This window comes from Pogonomyrmex barbatus, unplaced genomic scaffold (assembly GCF_055798465.1).
Source record: "Pogonomyrmex barbatus isolate J1 unplaced genomic scaffold, ASM5579846v1 scaffold1, whole genome shotgun sequence".
NCBI classification, from domain to species: domain Eukaryota; kingdom Metazoa; phylum Arthropoda; class Insecta; order Hymenoptera; family Formicidae; genus Pogonomyrmex; species Pogonomyrmex barbatus.
The window spans coordinates 12,423,982-12,442,640 of NW_028297098.1; the positions used below are offsets into that span (position 1 = coordinate 12,423,982).

The following is an 18,659-nucleotide window of genomic DNA, read 5'->3' on the forward strand; positions in this document are numbered from 1 at the left end:
AATGGATTTGTGCAACGTGTTTGCAAAATCAATATGGTTGTTTTTCCACCTACGCAGCGCCGTTTCCGATGTTTTTATCAGTGGTCGCCGGTAGTTTGGCATAATCGAAACGATTAATAGCTACAGTCTATCTGTCCGTTCAGAAGCTTCCTGAAATCGCTTGGATTTACGGCGTTGTTGCCGAGAATGTAAGAGGGAAGGCGCGCGAAACGAACATCGAACATTGTATTTCCCGAAGTGTTACAAAGCGTATGTATAACGTTGGGATGTGCGACACGTCGGTCGGAAAAGGAAAAGAAATAGGTCTCTCTTCGTGTACCTTTCGCACCTGAAACGGCGGCAAGCGCGGCGCGCGACACCGACGGGACGAGGACAGAACGTCGTGCGAGTGCAGCACGGAGCCGCACGCGGTTGGTGTAGAACAGCGTACGACACACACGAGCCGCGAGCGGCGGTGCGGCGTGGTGGGGGACCAATGGCAGTGTGTTGGACGCGATCACGTGGCACGCTTCATATCGTTACGCGTACTCGACCGACCGAGAGGGCGCGCCGCGCAAAACCGAGAGAGACGAGGACAGCGAATCGGAGCGAGCGCGCAGGAACGAAGGAGACAGGTTAAAGAGATCGTGTTAAAGAGAACGAGAGAGAGTGAGAGGGTGACGGACGTTCGCTTGAGAGAAGGCAAAGGGAGAGAGGAGAAGGAGGAGGCACAGCACACATATGCATCCTTACACTCTGCCACATACTCTCGCGATATACGTATTCATTGTATATACACATACGCCGCGGCAAACGTACAAACGAGAGAGAGAGAGAGAGAGAGAGAGAGAAAAGGGGAGGAGAGAAACGGACCAAGCGAGCGCCGTTACGATAAAAGAGAAGTTTTTCGGAGAGCGTATTCGGAGAGCCGTTCAATGGTCGTGGCAGCTATGCGCCACGCCGCCGCTGTCGTCGTCGTCACCGCCACCGCCGCCGTCGCCGCCGTCGTAGGGCGCCCAACTAGCTAGTTCCGACGGGCCAGCACGACGGGAGTCGTGTCTCGGTGCCCGCCAGTTAGTAAACGAGCACGAGTACGCTAACGACGCGCGAGCGCGACTCCGGGTCTTGTCGTCTTTGCCACCGTCAACGTCGTCGCCGTCACCGCCGTCGTTATCGCTGACGGGATCTCCGCCGTCGCTGTAGCAGTCACCCCTCTCTCGAAGATGACCATAATAGTATTTTTGATCGACACGTCGGCCTCCATGAATCAGAGGGCTTATTTGGGCGGACGGCCCACGCTCTTGGACGTAGCCAAGAGCGCCGTGGAAACCTTCGTGAAGGTACGCCCCGAGGTTACCGCGCCGTATCGTGCAGCTCCGCGCCGCGCCGCGCCGCGCCGCGCCGCGCCGCGCCGCATCGCATCACGCCGAGCCGAGCCGAGCCGAGTCACCGTCCTCGTCGTCCTCGTCATCGTGTCGTGCTGCATAGGGATGGAGGGAGACAGGAAGAGAAGAAGAGGGAAGTATATCGGTCTCTTTCTTTTTCCCATTCTGTGCGTTCTCTCTCTCGCTCGGGCACCTAGCCTTCTCGGTGACGAGGGTACCGCGGACCGTGTCGAACGTGGTGTGTCGCTCGTGGTGTGTACGTGGAAAACGCGCGCGTTCGCGCGCGAAAGCGAGAAATAAACGAGCAAAAGGAAAAAACCAGAAAGAAAAGAAACATGGGAAATAATCCTGTTTTCAGGTACGACAGAGATCGCCGGAGAGCCGCGGAGATCGTTACATGCTCCTGACCTTCGAAGATCCACCTCAGAACATCAAGGTACATCGTCGCCACGCGCGTTTTCCCTTCCCTTTCTCTCTTTGTGGTTCTCGCTTTCTTCCCACCACCGTCTTCACATTTCCTCCCTGCATTTCGTCTATATAGCCTCGACCTGCCGCGCGAGGATGTTCCTCGAGAGAAGCGTCTGCGCTCTCCCTTTTTTTCCTCCCTCTCTCTTTCTCTCTCGAGACGTTTCCGAGTTGGGTTAGGTTCGTTTTAATGGCGCCGAATAATTAATGCACAGTAGACATACGAACGAGCGGACAACCGTGTGTCTCTGCTTTGCGTGTCCCTTTGCCTTCCCTTCCACGCTTCGTTCTCTATCCTGTGCACACGGTTGCGGAAGATGCGTGTAGTTAGAGGTGCAAATGGCTGAGAAAAAGAAATGTTATCCGCAAGAGGGAAAACGCCACTGGCGCCCTCCCGCATCAATATTTTGCGCGTCAATTTTGCGAAATTTAAACGTGACGTGAATGCGCAATTTCCTTCTCGCTTTGAGATCTCATTTTTGCCACGACATTAACTTCTCACTCGATAAATTATCCTTGCACAAAGAATTTTCGGAAATAACATTTAAAATCGAACTTGAAAATTTGAATGATCGAATATTTATATAGTGCATTAACTTATTGAATATTTTCTTCTGAAGTCAAAATTATTAACATTTTTTTTAATATGTGTGTTATGTATTTTTATTTTTTGTGGATTATCACTGCTGTTAAGGTGAATTCAATTGTGTGTGATGTCTTCTTAAATTGACCTTGAATTGTAAAATTATCTAAAATAATATAAGAAATTTTCAAGACGTGAAATTATATTGTTTAATTTATATTTTTCTAAGAAGCATTTGATGTTATCTACAGTTTGTTCTGCATATTTTTGGGCACTTTAAAACAGAAATATTAGGGAGTTCATTCTATACAAATATAATACTGTATACTTTGAAAAAAAAAATCTTATATCGAGTCAAATTTGAGCTGTATTTGTAACGTTCTTCTTACTATGTTTCTTCAGGCAGGATGGAAAGAGAACTTGGCAACCTTTATGAATGAACTTAAAAATCTACAATGTGTCGGTTTGACGACATTAGGGGCTGCTTTGAAACATGCATTGGATGTCCTGAATATAAATCGCATGCAGACCGGCATAGACACGTACGGCCAAGGAAGATGCCCATTTTACTTAGAACCATCTGTTATAGTTGTTATAACAGATGGAGGAAAGTATACAACTAACAGTGGAGTTCATCAAGATGTAAGTGCAAATTCCTGCTGCAATTAGAATAAGGAATACGACTTTTTTTTCATTATATCAAGACAAATTTTTCTTGTAGTTTACACTGCCGATGCATTCCCCAATACCTGGATCGGAACTGACGAAGGAACCGTTTAGATGGGACCAAAGGTTGTTTTCTTTAGTGTTGCGTTTATCGGGAACACCGGCCGTTGAACGAGACATCGGCTTGGTGGCGAGTGACGCCTCACCAATAGATGCGATGTGCGAAGTAACTGGAGGTGGGGGGTTTTTTTTTTTTAGAACATTCGCAACGCGCGATATGCTATAAAAAGATCGAGATAAACTCTAAATTTAATTGATTGTTATATCTTTAAATACTTGGATGTTACAGGTCGTTCGTATTGCATCACATCGTTCCGGATGATGATACAATGTATAGATTCTCTGGTGCAAAAAGTTCAATCGGGCGTGGTGATAAATTTTGAAAAAATCGGTCCTGATCCACCGCCGTTGACCAACGAAGCACCGCAACATCAGGACGAGGAAGAGAACGAAGAGGACGGTAACGCGACGAACGGATCACGTGCTCAGTATTCGAACGCGCTGGCGCCGGGAAATACAGCTTGGTATTCCTGCAGACGTCTGATTTACGTACCACGATCGGCCCAAAAAGGATTCGCTGTAGGTTTTTGGCCGATCCCCGAGAGCTTCTGGCCGGATCTGAGCGCTAGTTCGTTACCGCCGCGATCTGCGCATCCGAACGTGAAGTTCACGTGTACCAGTCAAGAGCCAATGGTGATTGAGAACTTACCGTTCGACAAGTATGAGCTGGAGCCAAGTCCTTTGACGCAGTACATCCTGGCGCGGAAACAGCCGACGACATGTTGGCAAGTATTCGTTGCCAACTCGTATAAATCGAGTGAAGTCGGTCATCCATTTGGTTACTTGAAAGCGAGTACAAATTTGACTTGTGTAAATCTTTTCGTTATGCCTTATAACTATCCTGTGCTATTACCGTTGCTAGAAGAGCTCTTCAAAGTACACAGGCAAAAACCGACTCCTGAATGGAGAGCGCAGTTCCAAGGTTACATAAGGACCATGCCTACTTATTACGCTGCCGTGAGTTTTTCTTTATCTGTGAATAATTACATAATTATAACTGAAAACATTTTTATCAAAGCATTGTTTGTTTATTGCAGTCGTTGAGGAGAGCATTAACCAGAATGGGTGCATCTGCACCTTTGGCACAAACATTGATACCCGATAATATGGATAATTCTTTGTCATATAGTGTTTTAAATTATCTAAAACGTTTAAAGAATCAGGCTAAGATCGAATTTGATCGGCTTTGCAATGAAGTCATTTCCAAGCAGGTTGCCGTTTCGAATCTTACAAAGAATTTATCTAACTGTACCACAAGTGTAGTGACCGAAGGAGTAAGAGTGGTACCGAAGACACCATTAAAAAAAGATTTGGTAAGATTCGATATATTAATAGCATTTTCAATTGCAGGGTTTTAATCTCGATGGTGCTGTTATAGTGCTTTCTGTATCTGAAGAGAACAGAAAAGAGACGAATGAAAAAAGCGAATGCACTATGACAGCATTGATCTAGATTAAAACTGCGGTCGAAAATACTATAAAAATCATCTCTGATATTTAAAATTATTTTGTAAAAAAAATATAAAAAAAGTATTAAAGTTTACATATACACTCTTTTAGGTGTCCCATCCTTTGTTACAAGATAAATTCACGGGTCTCCGCGACCAACTGAACGAGTTCGGTGGCTTCGTCGTCGGACTAATGAAGAATCAACAACAGCAACGTGGCGCGCACAGTTACAGGAATGCCTTTGACGTACCAAGAAAATCTTTGCTCGATCAAGTCGTGCGGATGCGCGCGAATTTCTTGCAACCCGGCTTATTGCATACGAAATTACTTGATGACGACTATGTTCATTCGATGCCTTTAGCTCAAATGGGAAATTATCAAGAATATTTGAAACGCATGACTCCACCGTTGAGAGAAATCGAAAGTGTACCAGTTAGACAGCATATGTTTGGTAATTATTCAACGAAAGATATTTCTCCGTAGTGTATAACAGAAAAATAATTAACGCTGTATTTCAATTACAGGCAATCCATTCAAGATAGACAAGAGGATGATGGTAGACGAAGCAGATATCGATATAGTTGGCGCGACGTCCTCGACGTCGAAAGGCGGTCTGAAGCGTACCTTGCCACAATCGGACAGCGGAGGTTCGGCTTCCCCAAGACCACCGCCTAACAAGAGGAAGCCCGGGCCCATACCGAAAGACGTGATCGTGCGACGGCCTTCTTATAGTAACACTCCGCCTAGTTCTCCGATTCCTTGGGTGATGGAGGACACGAAGAATCAAATAGCAGTGACGGCAGCAACGGCAGCAGCGACGACACCGGTTGTCGATATGAATGCTCCGCCGATTTTGACTTGTTTGCCCAACGTGTCGCCGGGTCACGCATCATTGCCGTGTTCGAGCGCGTCCGAGAAATTGGTAAATGGACTCGCGGAAATGCCGGTTATTCCGGTTTTCGAACCGATCCCGGTGGAGCATGTTAACAATCATATGGACACGCCACCCGTTTTGACGCCGATAGTTAACAACGTTGACGCGATGTCAAAAGGTGATGTTAAAAGTGAACGGACAGATAACGTAAAGAATGAGTGCAGTCGGTTACTTGTTAACGATTGTATCGAGAATAGCGTGCGAGTTGTGGACAGTGTCGAAGAGAGATTGACGAATCACGTGGAGGAGAAACGCGAGCCGAAGTCCGAAAGGGAGAAGAAGCTAACGAAAAAGGAATTGGAGGATATCAGGCGACACAATTTGAACATCCGGGATCTCGTCTATAAGGAAGTGCGGCGAAGAGGAAAAAGTAAGTTTCCAATGTGTGCCGGTTCTCTTGTTATACTTTGAGAAACGCTAGGATATCAATGACTAACAAAAGACTTGGCACTTATCTATTATTATTATTCTTGACACTAACGATAACGTTATCATTCACAACTGCGTTAACACATGATCAATTGATTTTATTTCAGATTATGCAACACTATTCTCACACTTACATCAAGTTCAGGGGACCTTAGATATACGACTTGCGTTTGTGAAAGACATAGTAAAAGAATCATTACGCTTTAAACGACGTAACTTGGCGTCGCTGTTAGAAGAGTATCTTAAGAACATTCAAGAAGATGGTTGCGCTTTAAATCACAAGCTGAATCACAATGGTGCCACGAAGATAAATTGTTAAGATATATGCGTAATCAGGGCATTATCTTAATAGAATATGGAGGAAATATATAGATTGTGTAAAAGAGCTCTTTTATCAGAGATTCTAGCAGCGGTTTTGATCTTTTCGAGATAGAATTGTTTTTAATGATCATTGGAAGAGCCTGCGCAATCTTGAAGTGTTAGCAAATTTCAATAGCATTTTCGGTGTCAACCATAGAAATCATTCACTTTTACGTTTTACTTTTTAGCTTTGTGAGTGATCAGTTGGTAGAAATTCTGAGTGTATCACTCTGTAGCCATGAATTAAAGCAATAATTCGTTTACATTCATTAGTAGATATAAAGAAAAAAAATGGAGCAATATTTTGCCATATATATCGAATTCTATTATATTTCTCGACTCTGATAATATGTACAATTTCTTCTTAAAACTTAATTAAATTTTAAATTTTAATCCGTAAAGAGATCTCTTTCATTATAGAGATATTCTATGTAATACAAAATCATAATGTAAAACACATTTCACACACAGTTCTCTTATCCTATTCACAACACGAGTGTTTATATATCGTTACGTGTATATACGTTCGCACATTTGTTTTATCATTTATTACGATGTATCTTTTCCATTATCTTGGAATTTTGTCGGACATCATTTGGCGCATACATTAAAAACGTCTTGGATGCTGGCATACAAGATGAAAATTGCGCGTATAATGATACAAGAATGATATTGATCCTATGTAAGCGCGAATCCGCATACAAAACCTTGGAAGTACAAGTGCAATCAAATGTATCAGCATAATTCTACCAGCTGCGCAGTCCTTAGCGCTCGCGTCGAATTTAGGACAGAATAATTATATATTTTCATTCTCACAATTTACATTTTCTATTATATCTGATCTATCAAGCGCTACTTGTGATCTATTATTAAGTTTAATAAAATATCATAGTTTATAATCGTATTGTCTGTAAATTTTGTTGTGTACTTCGTCAATATTATAAGAACAAACGGACATTTAGATATTCAGTATACAATAACAACCACACTCATTCACGATCTCTATGTATAAAAATGAAAACATATCTTTTATTGTATGAAAAAAAAGATTGTAGAAAGTCGCACATTATGAAAAAATTTATTGCATTTTATTATGTAATTCATTAAATTAAAATATCACAAAGAAAATGAGATAATAGAGATTCTTAGTTGCAGCGAATTTTTTTTTTTGCGAGGTTGTAACTAGCTCTTTCATATTACGAGACCTAATCCACAATAGGATTATATCAAATTTAAATCACGTTTGTGTATCTAAACGAGACACAATAAATGCGGACTTGAATTTATAGGTGAAATCTACGAAGGGTTGACAGTGCCTGATGCTATTTGAAATTGAGATAATGTATTTATATTCAACCCACTATGTCTTCTTTTATTATTTTGCACATAAAAATATGTATGTGTATATATGTATAATTTAAAGCTTTAAGTATAATTTTTAATTAAGAGATTTAATTATATTGTGTATATCAGGAAAAGATAAAAAGTCTACAAAATTCTCTATTTTTATGTGGATAAACCTTCTGTTATATTATACAACATCCGTATAACACATATACACGTATATACATACAGAAATAAAGAACATTGTAATAAACTTTGTATATGAAGGAAAAGTAGCATCATTCCAATGATCACATTACGACGCTGTATTATTATTTTTAGATTGAAGATAAGAAAGAAAATGGGTAATCTAACTTGATTGTATACAAACTCAAAACAAATGTATAGTATAACAGAATCAAAAACTACATTATATATAGAGCAAAATGAATTCTTTGTTTTGTCCTCAAATCCTTACGTGTATGTGCAACCTAGCAAGAATTTAGAGCAATGTTATATTTTCAAATGATTCCTTTGTTGACACACATGTGGGTTGAAAAAACGTATGTTAGTAGCGATAATTATTTATATAACACTGCTAGTTATAAAAATGTCAACATCGTTTACTGATTTATATCGGAAAAAATGATTTGACCAAATATTATGTAGGATAACAATAGGTATGATGAGGATGATTATCTTACTTATCAACTATCTGTGATTTTTGCATTACTTATATCATCAAATATTAATTTTTATTACATGTTAATTTCTAAAAAGAACATTTAAGATGGAAATTAGAATGTTGACAAAATGAAGACATATCATTGCAAGAATTACTTTATACATAATCTTTAGAAAATATTTAGATATTTTCTAATTATTTATTATTAATATGAATATTATTTATTATTAATATGTAAAAAGAATATTTATTCAAAATTTATTAAAAATTTATTAAAAATTTTTGTTAATATTTTTAATTTTGAAGTTCTTATTGATATTTTATTAATATCTCAAGTGAGATAATCAACCACACAATTTCTCATGGACTTCAACGATAGTCCAGTATTCTCTAGGAGGTGTGATGGAAACTGTATTTATTAGTTAAAAATATGTTGAATATCTTGTAAATTATTTTATAATAATGGAGCTTAGCTGAGTCTCATAAAGACAATGATGCTAGACGCTTATTTGCTCCAAAGAGAGATAAATAGGAAATTATTCAACAATTGATAAAAATTAATATAAAACATAAGTGCGATTGTGTAAAACAAGTGGAAATAACTGGAGAAATGTCTGAAAGTTTTAAGTATCTTGATTATAAATTCTTTTCGTTATAATTTATTTTTGTACTCAGATCCGTTACAGTAGCCGGAAGAATTCTTTTTACGATTTCATTGTTGAAAACTGTACGCAGTGCAACCTACCAAAGCAAGATCATGTTTATTGTCGTAATGGTAATAATAATTATGAACAATTCAATCGATTTTGTGTCGAGAGTCACTCAGCAATAAACTGCGATGTATAATTCGAAGTAATCGAATTTGTTGTTATGATGGTTATATTTAACTTACGGCGTCCGCTACAGACTCTACCAGTAGAAAAGCTGCACGATCAATGTATATGTGTATTTTGTTAGTCCGTATAATTCACATGTACATACAGTCACGTCACATGTACTGGATCTGCCAACAAATGGAAAAAAAAAAAAAAAAAAAAAAAGAGCCTTAATGCAGACACAGTCCTCCGCAATCTCATAATATGCTGAATTTTATCGTCTAGCATTTTGCATAATTATGAAAATTGGAGTTCCCAGCTGAATCGCATTCTCCTATAAGAGTTTGCGGAAACTTGTAGGAGAGAGAGCATACGGTGTTCAAAAGAAAATAAAAATTAATATACAATTATTTCCTTCAGGTCAGATATCGGTATCGTGTTATCTATATGAATATAGAGCGGAAATAGGGTCTGTATTGTACGCCTCTCGGTTTCAATACATTCGGTATCATTACATTGCAGTTATCATTTTTTCACAACGCTATAATAGCGACGATGAGAGCGATACTCGCATTATTGTATATATGAGATAATGTACATAAGACGTGTACTAGTGATAATTATTATAGATGAGATTCATATTGAAAGAACTGTCCCGTTTTTACGTTTATATTTTTAGGTAAAACAATAAGCGCGAAATCGCGAAGAGGAACGAATAAACAAATTGACAGAAACACCTTTGCACTGTATTTCTCTCTCAAGATTACTCTCCATGAAGTCGAACTTGTTGCAGGCTTCCCTCCTTGTCAAAATCCATTTTTTTTTTTTTTATTTGCGTTACTGTACACTTGTACTTGAAATGTATATCTGAAATTTGATGAAAACGAGAAAAAAAATTTTAATGCGATAAAAAAATATATGCCTTATATATATATCTGCCTCATTTTCAATGAGAAAGACGCAGAACAGCAACGAGGAACAAGATATGAATGAGATAACTGTTAAAATCATTTTATTAGATTCATATCCTTTATAGTTGAATTGTTTGTGTCGTTTATCGACCTTATTTTTCTATCCGATTTCTAATTGCATATTTATTTCTGTCCAAATGTAATTGCAAACAGTTGCAGTAGGTTCATTTTGCATGTTATATTTATTGTTTTACGTGAACCGGTCTTTCTAACCTAGAAATTGCTCTCCGAAAAATCTGAGAGGTCAACAGCATCAATTCTCTGAGAGAACTTTAAAAAGAAAATTGACACTTAGAAATGAAGATAATTTATATTTTCTTATATTTGTATTGCCTGCGATGAGAATTGCAAACAAACTCAACATTTAATTTGACAAGTAAAGAGAGACGTATTATTTATTAAAAATACAGGTATTTATCGAGCATTTTTGACAAAATGACATCCGCATTTCTAATCATTTTATTAAAATTTTAATTTCAGAGTGATCGGCTCGACATGTCAAAAGGAATGTGGTACAGGAATTTGAGGAATTGTTTGATGCAACGGAGGTGGATAGACCCACAGTGGCTTCAAAGATGTCGTGCGATCCATAGAACGGTTTCCGTGCCTTGGCACACATCTGTAATTAATGCTCGGTCAACCGAACCAGTTATAGACCAGAAACCCGTCAGGAATATTAGAGATGGACCCTCTTTGAGGGACTTCTTAAGTCCATCCGTTATTGATATTCCCAATGAGGAATCTGTTCCATACTTGCAGGATGTTCATGGCAAAAATCAGAAAGGTTTCTCAGATATTTAAATAGATCTATTGTTTGTCCTTGCTCTTTGAAGTCATTATTATTATCTTTAATTTTTGTTTATAGTATACTTTGAAATTTATGGTTGCCAAATGAATGTGAACGATGCTGATATAATATGGTCAGTGCTGAAGTCACATGGCTATAAACACACACAATGCCTTGACGATGCGGACATTGTACTTCTTATTACATGTTCCATTAGGGAAAATGCCGAGCAGAAAGTGTGGAATAAATTAGAGTACCTGAATAGCCTGAGGAACAAGAGGAAAAGAAATAAGATTGGATCACCTATGAAGATTGGTCTCTTAGGTGAACTTATTTAATACTTGACAGAAGATATAATTATTAAATCTCAATTATTAAATCTTTGAATAAATAAAAATCTTTGCATTAGGATGCATGGCTGAACGCTTAAAAACTAAAATATTAGATGAAGGGAAGCTTGTAGAAATAATAGCAGGTCCTGATAGTTACAAGGATTTACCCAGACTCCTAGCAATAACGGATAATGAAATGGCTGTTAATGTTATGTTATCATTTGATGAAACATATGCGGATGTAATGCCAGTTAGACTCAATCAAGATTCTGGGGCATATATGTAATATATGTACACGTTCAGAAATACCCTCAGTATTTCAAATATATACATATAATTAATTTTAGCTTATTAGCTCTATGAAATCACTCGTTTGTAATTTGCAGTTCTATAATGAGAGGTTGTGATAACATGTGCACTTATTGCATTGTACCATTCACGAGGGGCAGAGAGAGATCTCGACCGATTACTAGCATACTAGACGAAGTCCGACTGTTATCGAATCAAGGTGTAAAGGAAATAACTCTTCTCGGACAGAACGTGAATAGCTACAGAGATTTGTCAGAATCAGAATTTATCTTAACAGCCAATACAGAGACCCATCTTGCTAAAGGTTTCAAGACGGTTTATAAGAATAAAAAAGGCGGCTTAAGATTCAGCGATCTTCTCGATAAAGTCTCCTTGATTAATCCGGAAATGCGAATAAGGTACTTACAAATTATCATTATAATTATCTTACTGCCTTTGTATTAACGTGTGAAAATTTCCAGATTTACATCACCTCATCCTAAAGACTTTCCCGATGAAGTGTTACATTTGATAGCCGAAAGACCGAACATCTGCAAACAGATTCACTTGCCCGCTCAAAGTGGCAATTCCGCGGTTTTAGAAAGAATGCGAAGAGGGCACACTAGGGAAGCATATTTAGATTTGGTGTATCACATACGTGAAATTCTTCCAAATATATACCTTTCTAGTGATTTTATCTGTGGGTTCTGCGGCGAAACTGAAGAAGAGTTTCAAGATACTTTATCACTAATAGAAGATGTTAAATACAACTGCGCCTATTTATTTGCTTATAGTATGCGTGAGGTATAATATATGAATTCTCATATTATACAATCTTTTCGGATCATTGAGAAGATCAAATAAATTTAATTATATTAATAATTTTACTAAATATTATAATATTAATTTTATAAATTTGCAGTTTATTCATAACATATATATATATATTTTAACACATTTTTCAGAAAACTCCAGCGCATAGGCAGTACAAAGATGATGTCGAATCGGACGTAAAAGTGGAGCGTTTAAAGCGGATGATTACATTATATAGAAAGGAGGTAGAAAAATTAAATAAAGCACAAATAGGACAATATCAGCTTGTTCTTGTAGAAGGAGTAAGTATTTTTCCAATCTAATATAGCTACAAGAAAAAATTTTCTTTTTCTTTCTCTTTCTCACTGTATACATATCAATAATTTCCTTATAATATTTAAAAGTAAGAAAAATAAATTTTATAATGATATATATTTTATATGATATATTTTTCTCTATTTCTTTAATAGGCAAGCAAAAGAACTGATCAAAAGTTACAAGGTAGAAATGATGGTAATATAAGAGTTATACTGCCATCTACAATTATTCCAATTAATCAACATTCTACTGTTACAAAGGAGATACAGGCAGGTGATTATATTGTTGTACGAATTGATGACGCTAATTCTCAGACTTTACGAGGTACACCTTTATATCATTCTTCAATAACAGATTATTCATTAAATAGATAATGAATTATTACATTATTATTGTGTTACTCAATAAAAATTATAATTATATACATATAAACTACATGATAATTCTTATGAAATGTCCTTTGTCCCAAAATAATTATCAAACTTAAACTCGAATTTTTATCCTTGAAAACAAAATATATATAATAAAAGCTATAATTATTTATAGCAAATTTCGACTATAAATATTTTTTTTTGTCGAACATATTTATTATTCGAATAATTAAGCTAGAATATTTATTTTATGACAAAAATATTAAAATTTATCAGAATAATATATATTCCATTAAAACAAGTGTTATTGATCTCGATACTTTCAAAAATATTATTTTAATAAGGAAGAATTACATTTGTTCTTTTGTTGTAATAATTAAAAAATTTTATAACGTTTTATAATTTTATAAAGTCTAGATTAGCACTATCATGAACTAGCTTTTTAAGAAAATCATGGAAAATCAACACATATTATTGTCGATAAATGTATGTAGTTCCATATGTATGTAGTGTGTTATGTAAACGATTTTGAAGAACGTCTAATTAAGCATTTATAAACACATATAATGAAAATATTTAAATTAAATTTAGAAAAAATTTAGAAAATTATCTCTTGAAGAATATGTAGATAATTACATAAGAAATTGTTTTTTACACTTTTATCTTTTTTGTATAAGCTTTATTTTATATTATAATTTATTTTTTTATATTATAATATTATATAATATTATTTTAATATTAACTTATCGAGTTTCAAAAATTTAGATTTTTATGTTTTATGCTCCATTTTTCTTTAAAATTCTAGAAATTTCCAAATCGCAACCTAATTATTATGTTCTGATAATTATTGATTTTTTTGTCGGTTTTTTGCAAACGTTTCTAAATTTTCAAACTTTATTTTCTTGCTCTATTTTGTTGGCCATTGATAATGTAGAAATTTATTGCCATCTGCGCTGCTGTTGAAAAATCTATAATGAACTTCAGTAATGAACATGAATCGGAGTTGCGTTATGGTTATGGGTTGTGAATAGAACTGTTTGTTTTTTTTTTTTTTTTTAAAATAAATCAATGATCGATGTTGTGATCGTGTAATTACACGATCGCGAATTGTGTTTTACGGAGCCCCCCTTGGCGAACTATCTAAATAAATGGCATGTAGACCGAGTGTATTACGATCTATAAGAATAACTGGTAACCTCTCTGCGAAATGATTTGAGATTACATCCGAAAGTTAATTTCTTCGCTTTGAATAATCCTTTAATATAATAACAGTAATGCGGCAGTAACATTAATTATCGGTGATAACGAGTATAATCTCTAACGTTTTGTGTACTAGAAAGTACGCCGACTCGCAGCGGTACTTTCTGCTTCATTCCTTTTTATCTCTGATTTCCGTTTACTTATGTTTGAAATAAAAGAAGAGAGAGAAACGAATTAAGCGGAAATACAGTTGCGAATCGTCGGATGAACGTGAGAGGCGCATTACGTTACGCTTTTCAAAATTGCTGAGCATTTGACTGACATATAAACATTACTAGGCTTCAAACGATGGTATTCCGCCACCCGCCGCCGTAACAGGATTTCCACCGGCAACGCCAAATATCGCATCTAGCTATGTGCCACCAATTATGCCCGCGGCACCCTTCATCCCTCCTCCTAGTTTACCTCCAGGTCCTCCGGGTATAATGCCACCTCAGTTTTCCATACCTCCGCCAGGTTTTACTTTTCCTATTACCGCGGCACCTCCTCAAGAGGCCGGAGTCATAGGTTAATATCTATCATTAAATATCCATGCTGATGTATGAACCTTGTTGCTCAAGTGTCTTTCTTGACTTTACAGCCGCATCGCCACGGATAACTGCGCCTCCTCCATCACCTATCGGCAGCGATGCCACTGCAGCGATGTCCGTCAACTCGGCAGAGAAGAAGACCGATTGGAGTGAACACAAGGCACCCGATGGCAGAACATATTACTACAATAGCGTTACAAAACAATCATTATGGGAAAAACCAGACGAATTGAAAACACCAAGCGAACTGCTGTTGTCGCAGTGCCCATGGAAAGAATATAAGTCGGAGAATGGCAAAGTGTATTACCATAATGTGAGTACAAAGGAGTCCAGGTGGACGATACCGCCAGAGTTGGAAGAATTGAAAACACGTATTATAGCCGAGGAAGCTGCAGCGGCTGCTGCAGCAGTGGTAGCAAACGCTACAAATTCGTGAGTAAAATTAGATAATAATTATAGAGACTATCTATTTTTTTCATTATTTTGAAAATCTATATGTTCATCATAATTTCCTGTATTTTCAGCAATATTGTTCCCGTAGCTATGCAACACTTATCACCAAACGTTGCGACTATATCGCAAACTAGTACACCGGAGTCAGGTGGAAAGTCGGCTATCGAACAGGCGATGGCTGCAACACTCGCAGCGATTAATATTCCAACACCGCCTACGAAACCGGACGAGGATAGTAATTCCGCGATGGGCTCGACTAATGACAGCCGCACCAGCACGCCCGAGCCTAAAATGCAGTTCAAGGATAAAAAAGAAGCCGTCGAGGCGTTCAAAGAACTATTGAGAGAAAGAGACGTGCCATCGAACGCGACATGGGAACAGGCTGTCAAATTGATTCAGAATGACCCTAGGTATCCGCAGATGAAGAAATTAAATGAACGTAAACAGGCCTTCCACTCGTATAAAACACAGAAGTTGAAGGAGGAACGTGAACAAGAAAGACTCAGGTAAATATAAAATGTAAATTAAATTGATGAATCGTAGAATCAGATAACAATGCAATATATCTTCGACAGATTGAAAAAGGCCAAAGAGGACTTGGAGCAATTCTTATTGGAAAATGACAGAATGGTAAGCACGACTAAGTATTACAAATGCGAGGAGATGTTCGGTAATTTGGAAGTTTGGAGGGCAGTCGGCGATTCGGATCGCCGGGATATTTACGAGGATGTTATCTTCAATTTGGCGAAACGTGAAAAAGAGGAGGCGAAACAGTTAAAAAAGAGGAATACCAAGAGATTGGCACAAGTTTTGGATACAATGACTGACGTGACATACAGGACCACGTGGCAGGAAGCGCAAGCTTTGTTGCTGCAACATCCTGCATTCGCTGAAGATGCAGATTTGTTGGAGATGGACAAAGAAGATGCCCTAATTGTATTCGAGAATCATATTCGTCAGTTGGAGAAGGATGAGGAAGAAGAAAAAGAATGCGAGAAAAAACGTAGGAAACGGCAGGAGAGAAAAAACAGAGATGGTTTTATAGTGAGTGTCGCTGTTCCCTAATTTTTAATTATTTATAAATAATTATATATAAATAATTATATATAATTAATAATATACATTTCGATATCTCTGTTACATTAAATTGATTTAAAATGTTCGACTTTTTCTATATAATAAACAACTTTGCGTTTTAGTATCTACTTGATGAGCTTCATGAACAAGGTAAGCTCACGTCGATGTCTCTGTGGGTTGAATTGTATCCCATGCTGTCTGCCGATCTTCGATTCTCCGCCATGCTCGGTCAGTCAGGTTCGACTCCGCTGGATCTTTTCAAATTCTATGTCGAGGACTTGAAGTCTCGATTCCATGACGAAAAGAAGATTATTCGTGAAATACTCAAAGACAAGAATTTCGAGGTCCAAGTCAACACGACTTTCGAGGAATTCGCTACGGTCGTATGTGAGGATCGAAAGTCAGCAACTCTGGATGCGGGTAATGTTAAATTGACATACAATCTGTTGCTGGAAAAGGCAGAAGCACGTGAGAAGGAGCGCGTCAAAGAAGAGACACGAAAGTTCAAGAAGCTGGAGACTGGTTTCAAAAATTTGCTGAAGACGTTAAACGTAGATTATCAAATGGCATGGGAGGACGTGAGGTCTAAAATCGAAGAGGAGCAAGATTTCAAGGCAATCACTTTGGAGAGCGAAAGAATACGAATATTCAAGGAATATCAGCACGAGCTTGAAGAAAGCTGTAGTCATCATCATATTAGAAGTAAGAAGAAAAAGGCGAAGAAATTGAAGCGCAAGTCGCGATCGCGATCGCACAGCGTGAGTATTATCGCAAGTAATCATTTTTTTATTATCTCTAATATACTATATATAATCATAAAAAAATGATTATTGATGTTTTGATAGGAGTCGGAGGGCAGTGAGAAAGGTTTGAGGAGAAAACGACACAAATCGCATTCTCCTAGTATTCCCAGCAAATCTGACAGCTCTGAATCAGAAACGAGGAAAACCAAGAGGAAGAAAAGCAAGAAGAAGAGAGGTCGTAGTCATTCGGTACGTATTAATGATATTACTGAGATTCATCGGTGATAATTTTCTTTATGTTTCTTCTGATATTTTTTTTAGCGCTCACACTCCGGGCTTCCATCCTCGGAAGAGTCTCCGGAAAGGAAACGGAAGGAGGAGAAGCATAGGAGACCATCGATTCACAGCGAAGGTTCTGCTACGGAAAATAACGAGCACCACGAACTCTCCGAAGACGAGCTGGAAAAGCAAAGGGCACAACTCTTGCGCGAGCTCCAAATGCAACAGGAAGAGAACTGAAGACTTCACCAATTATCATCTTTCAAGATTGTCCACTTCAAATTTAAGACAATTACGATTTATTTTCTCTGAAACTTGATAACTATTATTTCCTAAACTTTCCCGAACAAACGAACTCTACCTACAAACTCTACCTACTTGAACATGTTTATTACATTAAAAAATGTATTAACAGAAACGAATTTAATAGACACGACAAATTTATGAAGCACATTGAGTTTACCTATGCTTGATTTCAAAAAGAGATTGTAAATCTAAAATATGTATTTATATACGCAAGGTGACGACGTTTGTTTAAAAATGGATCGCTTTATGTAACACATGTTTCACTGCGAAGGTGAACATTTTTAAAGATGTATGATTAGTCTCTCCTTTTTTTCTTTCCTTGTTTTTCAATGACTTGGCGAACGCTATTCTTCGCGATTAGAAGTAATGATGCGCGACGAATGCGGAACACAAAACTTAAAATCTATGACAAAAACGTTGTTAGGCTACAATAGCATCTGATATTCTCTTGTCGAGATCATTGGTTTACGTTGACATATAAATCAATCTTTTCTAGAATGTACTCTTTTGTTTGAGTTGAAATTGGCTTTAATTACGAGAGAAATCGCTTATTTATTGAAATCACTTTCTTATTAAAATTACGATCGTTTATCAGCGATTTGTATCAGCTAGAATTCGTTCTAAGTATTAAGGAGAAAAATTTGATTTCAACTATGCTCACAAGAGAAAATTAATTATATTTTATTATATTTTACGTATTATATTTTACTAATTATGTAATACCATTCCTTTTTCCCCGTTTTATCTTACATATTTTTCTCTTTGACATGCTATTTTAGGAACAGATAGAAGTTAAAACTGTCCGATGCAAAGCGTAATTTCCTTACTGTTTCTTTTTTTATCTCTCTTTTGACATCGAAGAATTTTGTATGCGATCGATATTTTGAAGTCTTGGAGGTATATCAGTCTGTTACAAAGATCGTACACGGCGTTCATAAT

The 18,659-nt window shown here is 37.3% G+C and overlaps 3 protein-coding genes across 10 annotated transcripts; all 3 read left to right on the top strand.

Annotated features, from left to right (window-relative positions):
• The first annotated feature begins 46 nt into the window (after positions 1-46).
• IntS6 (integrator complex subunit 6) lies at positions 47-8,139 on the top strand. Of its 5 annotated transcripts, none has more exons than XM_011635495.2 (9): positions 47-1,319; positions 1,723-1,800; positions 2,815-3,054; positions 3,134-3,314; positions 3,428-4,155; positions 4,236-4,511; positions 4,758-5,097; positions 5,171-5,950; positions 6,117-8,139. In XM_011635495.2, the coding sequence occupies exons 1-9, from the start codon at positions 1,203-1,205 to the stop codon at positions 6,326-6,328; spliced, it is 2,952 nt and encodes a 983-aa protein (XP_011633797.1). In that variant the 5' UTR covers positions 47-1,202; the 3' UTR covers positions 6,329-8,139. The 5 variants fall into 5 exon arrangements, with proteins under 5 accessions (XP_011633797.1, XP_088932838.1, XP_011633796.1 ...); XM_089076712.1 differs by having other exon boundaries at positions 1,248-1,319; positions 1,723-2,162; XM_011635494.3 differs by lacking the exon at positions 47-1,319 and adding an exon at positions 1,412-1,616.
• A 2,021-nt stretch (positions 8,140-10,160) lies between these two features.
• LOC105424997 (CDK5RAP1-like protein) lies at positions 10,161-13,133 on the top strand. Its single transcript, XM_011635508.3, has 8 exons — positions 10,161-10,573; positions 10,644-10,947; positions 11,029-11,274; positions 11,360-11,564; positions 11,669-11,989; positions 12,053-12,374; positions 12,536-12,685; positions 12,854-13,133. Exons 2-8 carry the CDS (start codon positions 10,659-10,661, stop codon positions 13,073-13,075), a joined length of 1,755 nt encoding a protein of 584 aa, XP_011633810.2. The 5' UTR covers positions 10,161-10,573; positions 10,644-10,658; the 3' UTR covers positions 13,076-13,133.
• On the top strand, positions 12,984-17,865 carry Prp40 (pre-mRNA processing factor 40). 4 transcript variants are annotated; one of them, XM_089076716.1, is made up of 8 exons: positions 12,984-13,025; positions 14,611-14,839; positions 14,913-15,294; positions 15,387-15,821; positions 15,891-16,359; positions 16,515-17,150; positions 17,238-17,384; positions 17,457-17,865. In XM_089076716.1, exons 1-8 carry the CDS (start codon positions 12,999-13,001, stop codon positions 17,652-17,654), a joined length of 2,523 nt encoding a protein of 840 aa, XP_088932842.1. In that variant the 5' UTR covers positions 12,984-12,998; the 3' UTR covers positions 17,655-17,865. The 4 variants fall into 4 exon arrangements, with proteins under 4 accessions (XP_088932842.1, XP_088932852.1, XP_011633811.1 ...); XM_089076726.1 differs by lacking the exon at positions 12,984-13,025 and adding an exon at positions 14,056-14,263; XM_011635509.3 differs by lacking the exon at positions 12,984-13,025 and adding an exon at positions 14,056-14,223.
• Positions 17,866-18,659: the final 794 nt, after the last annotated feature.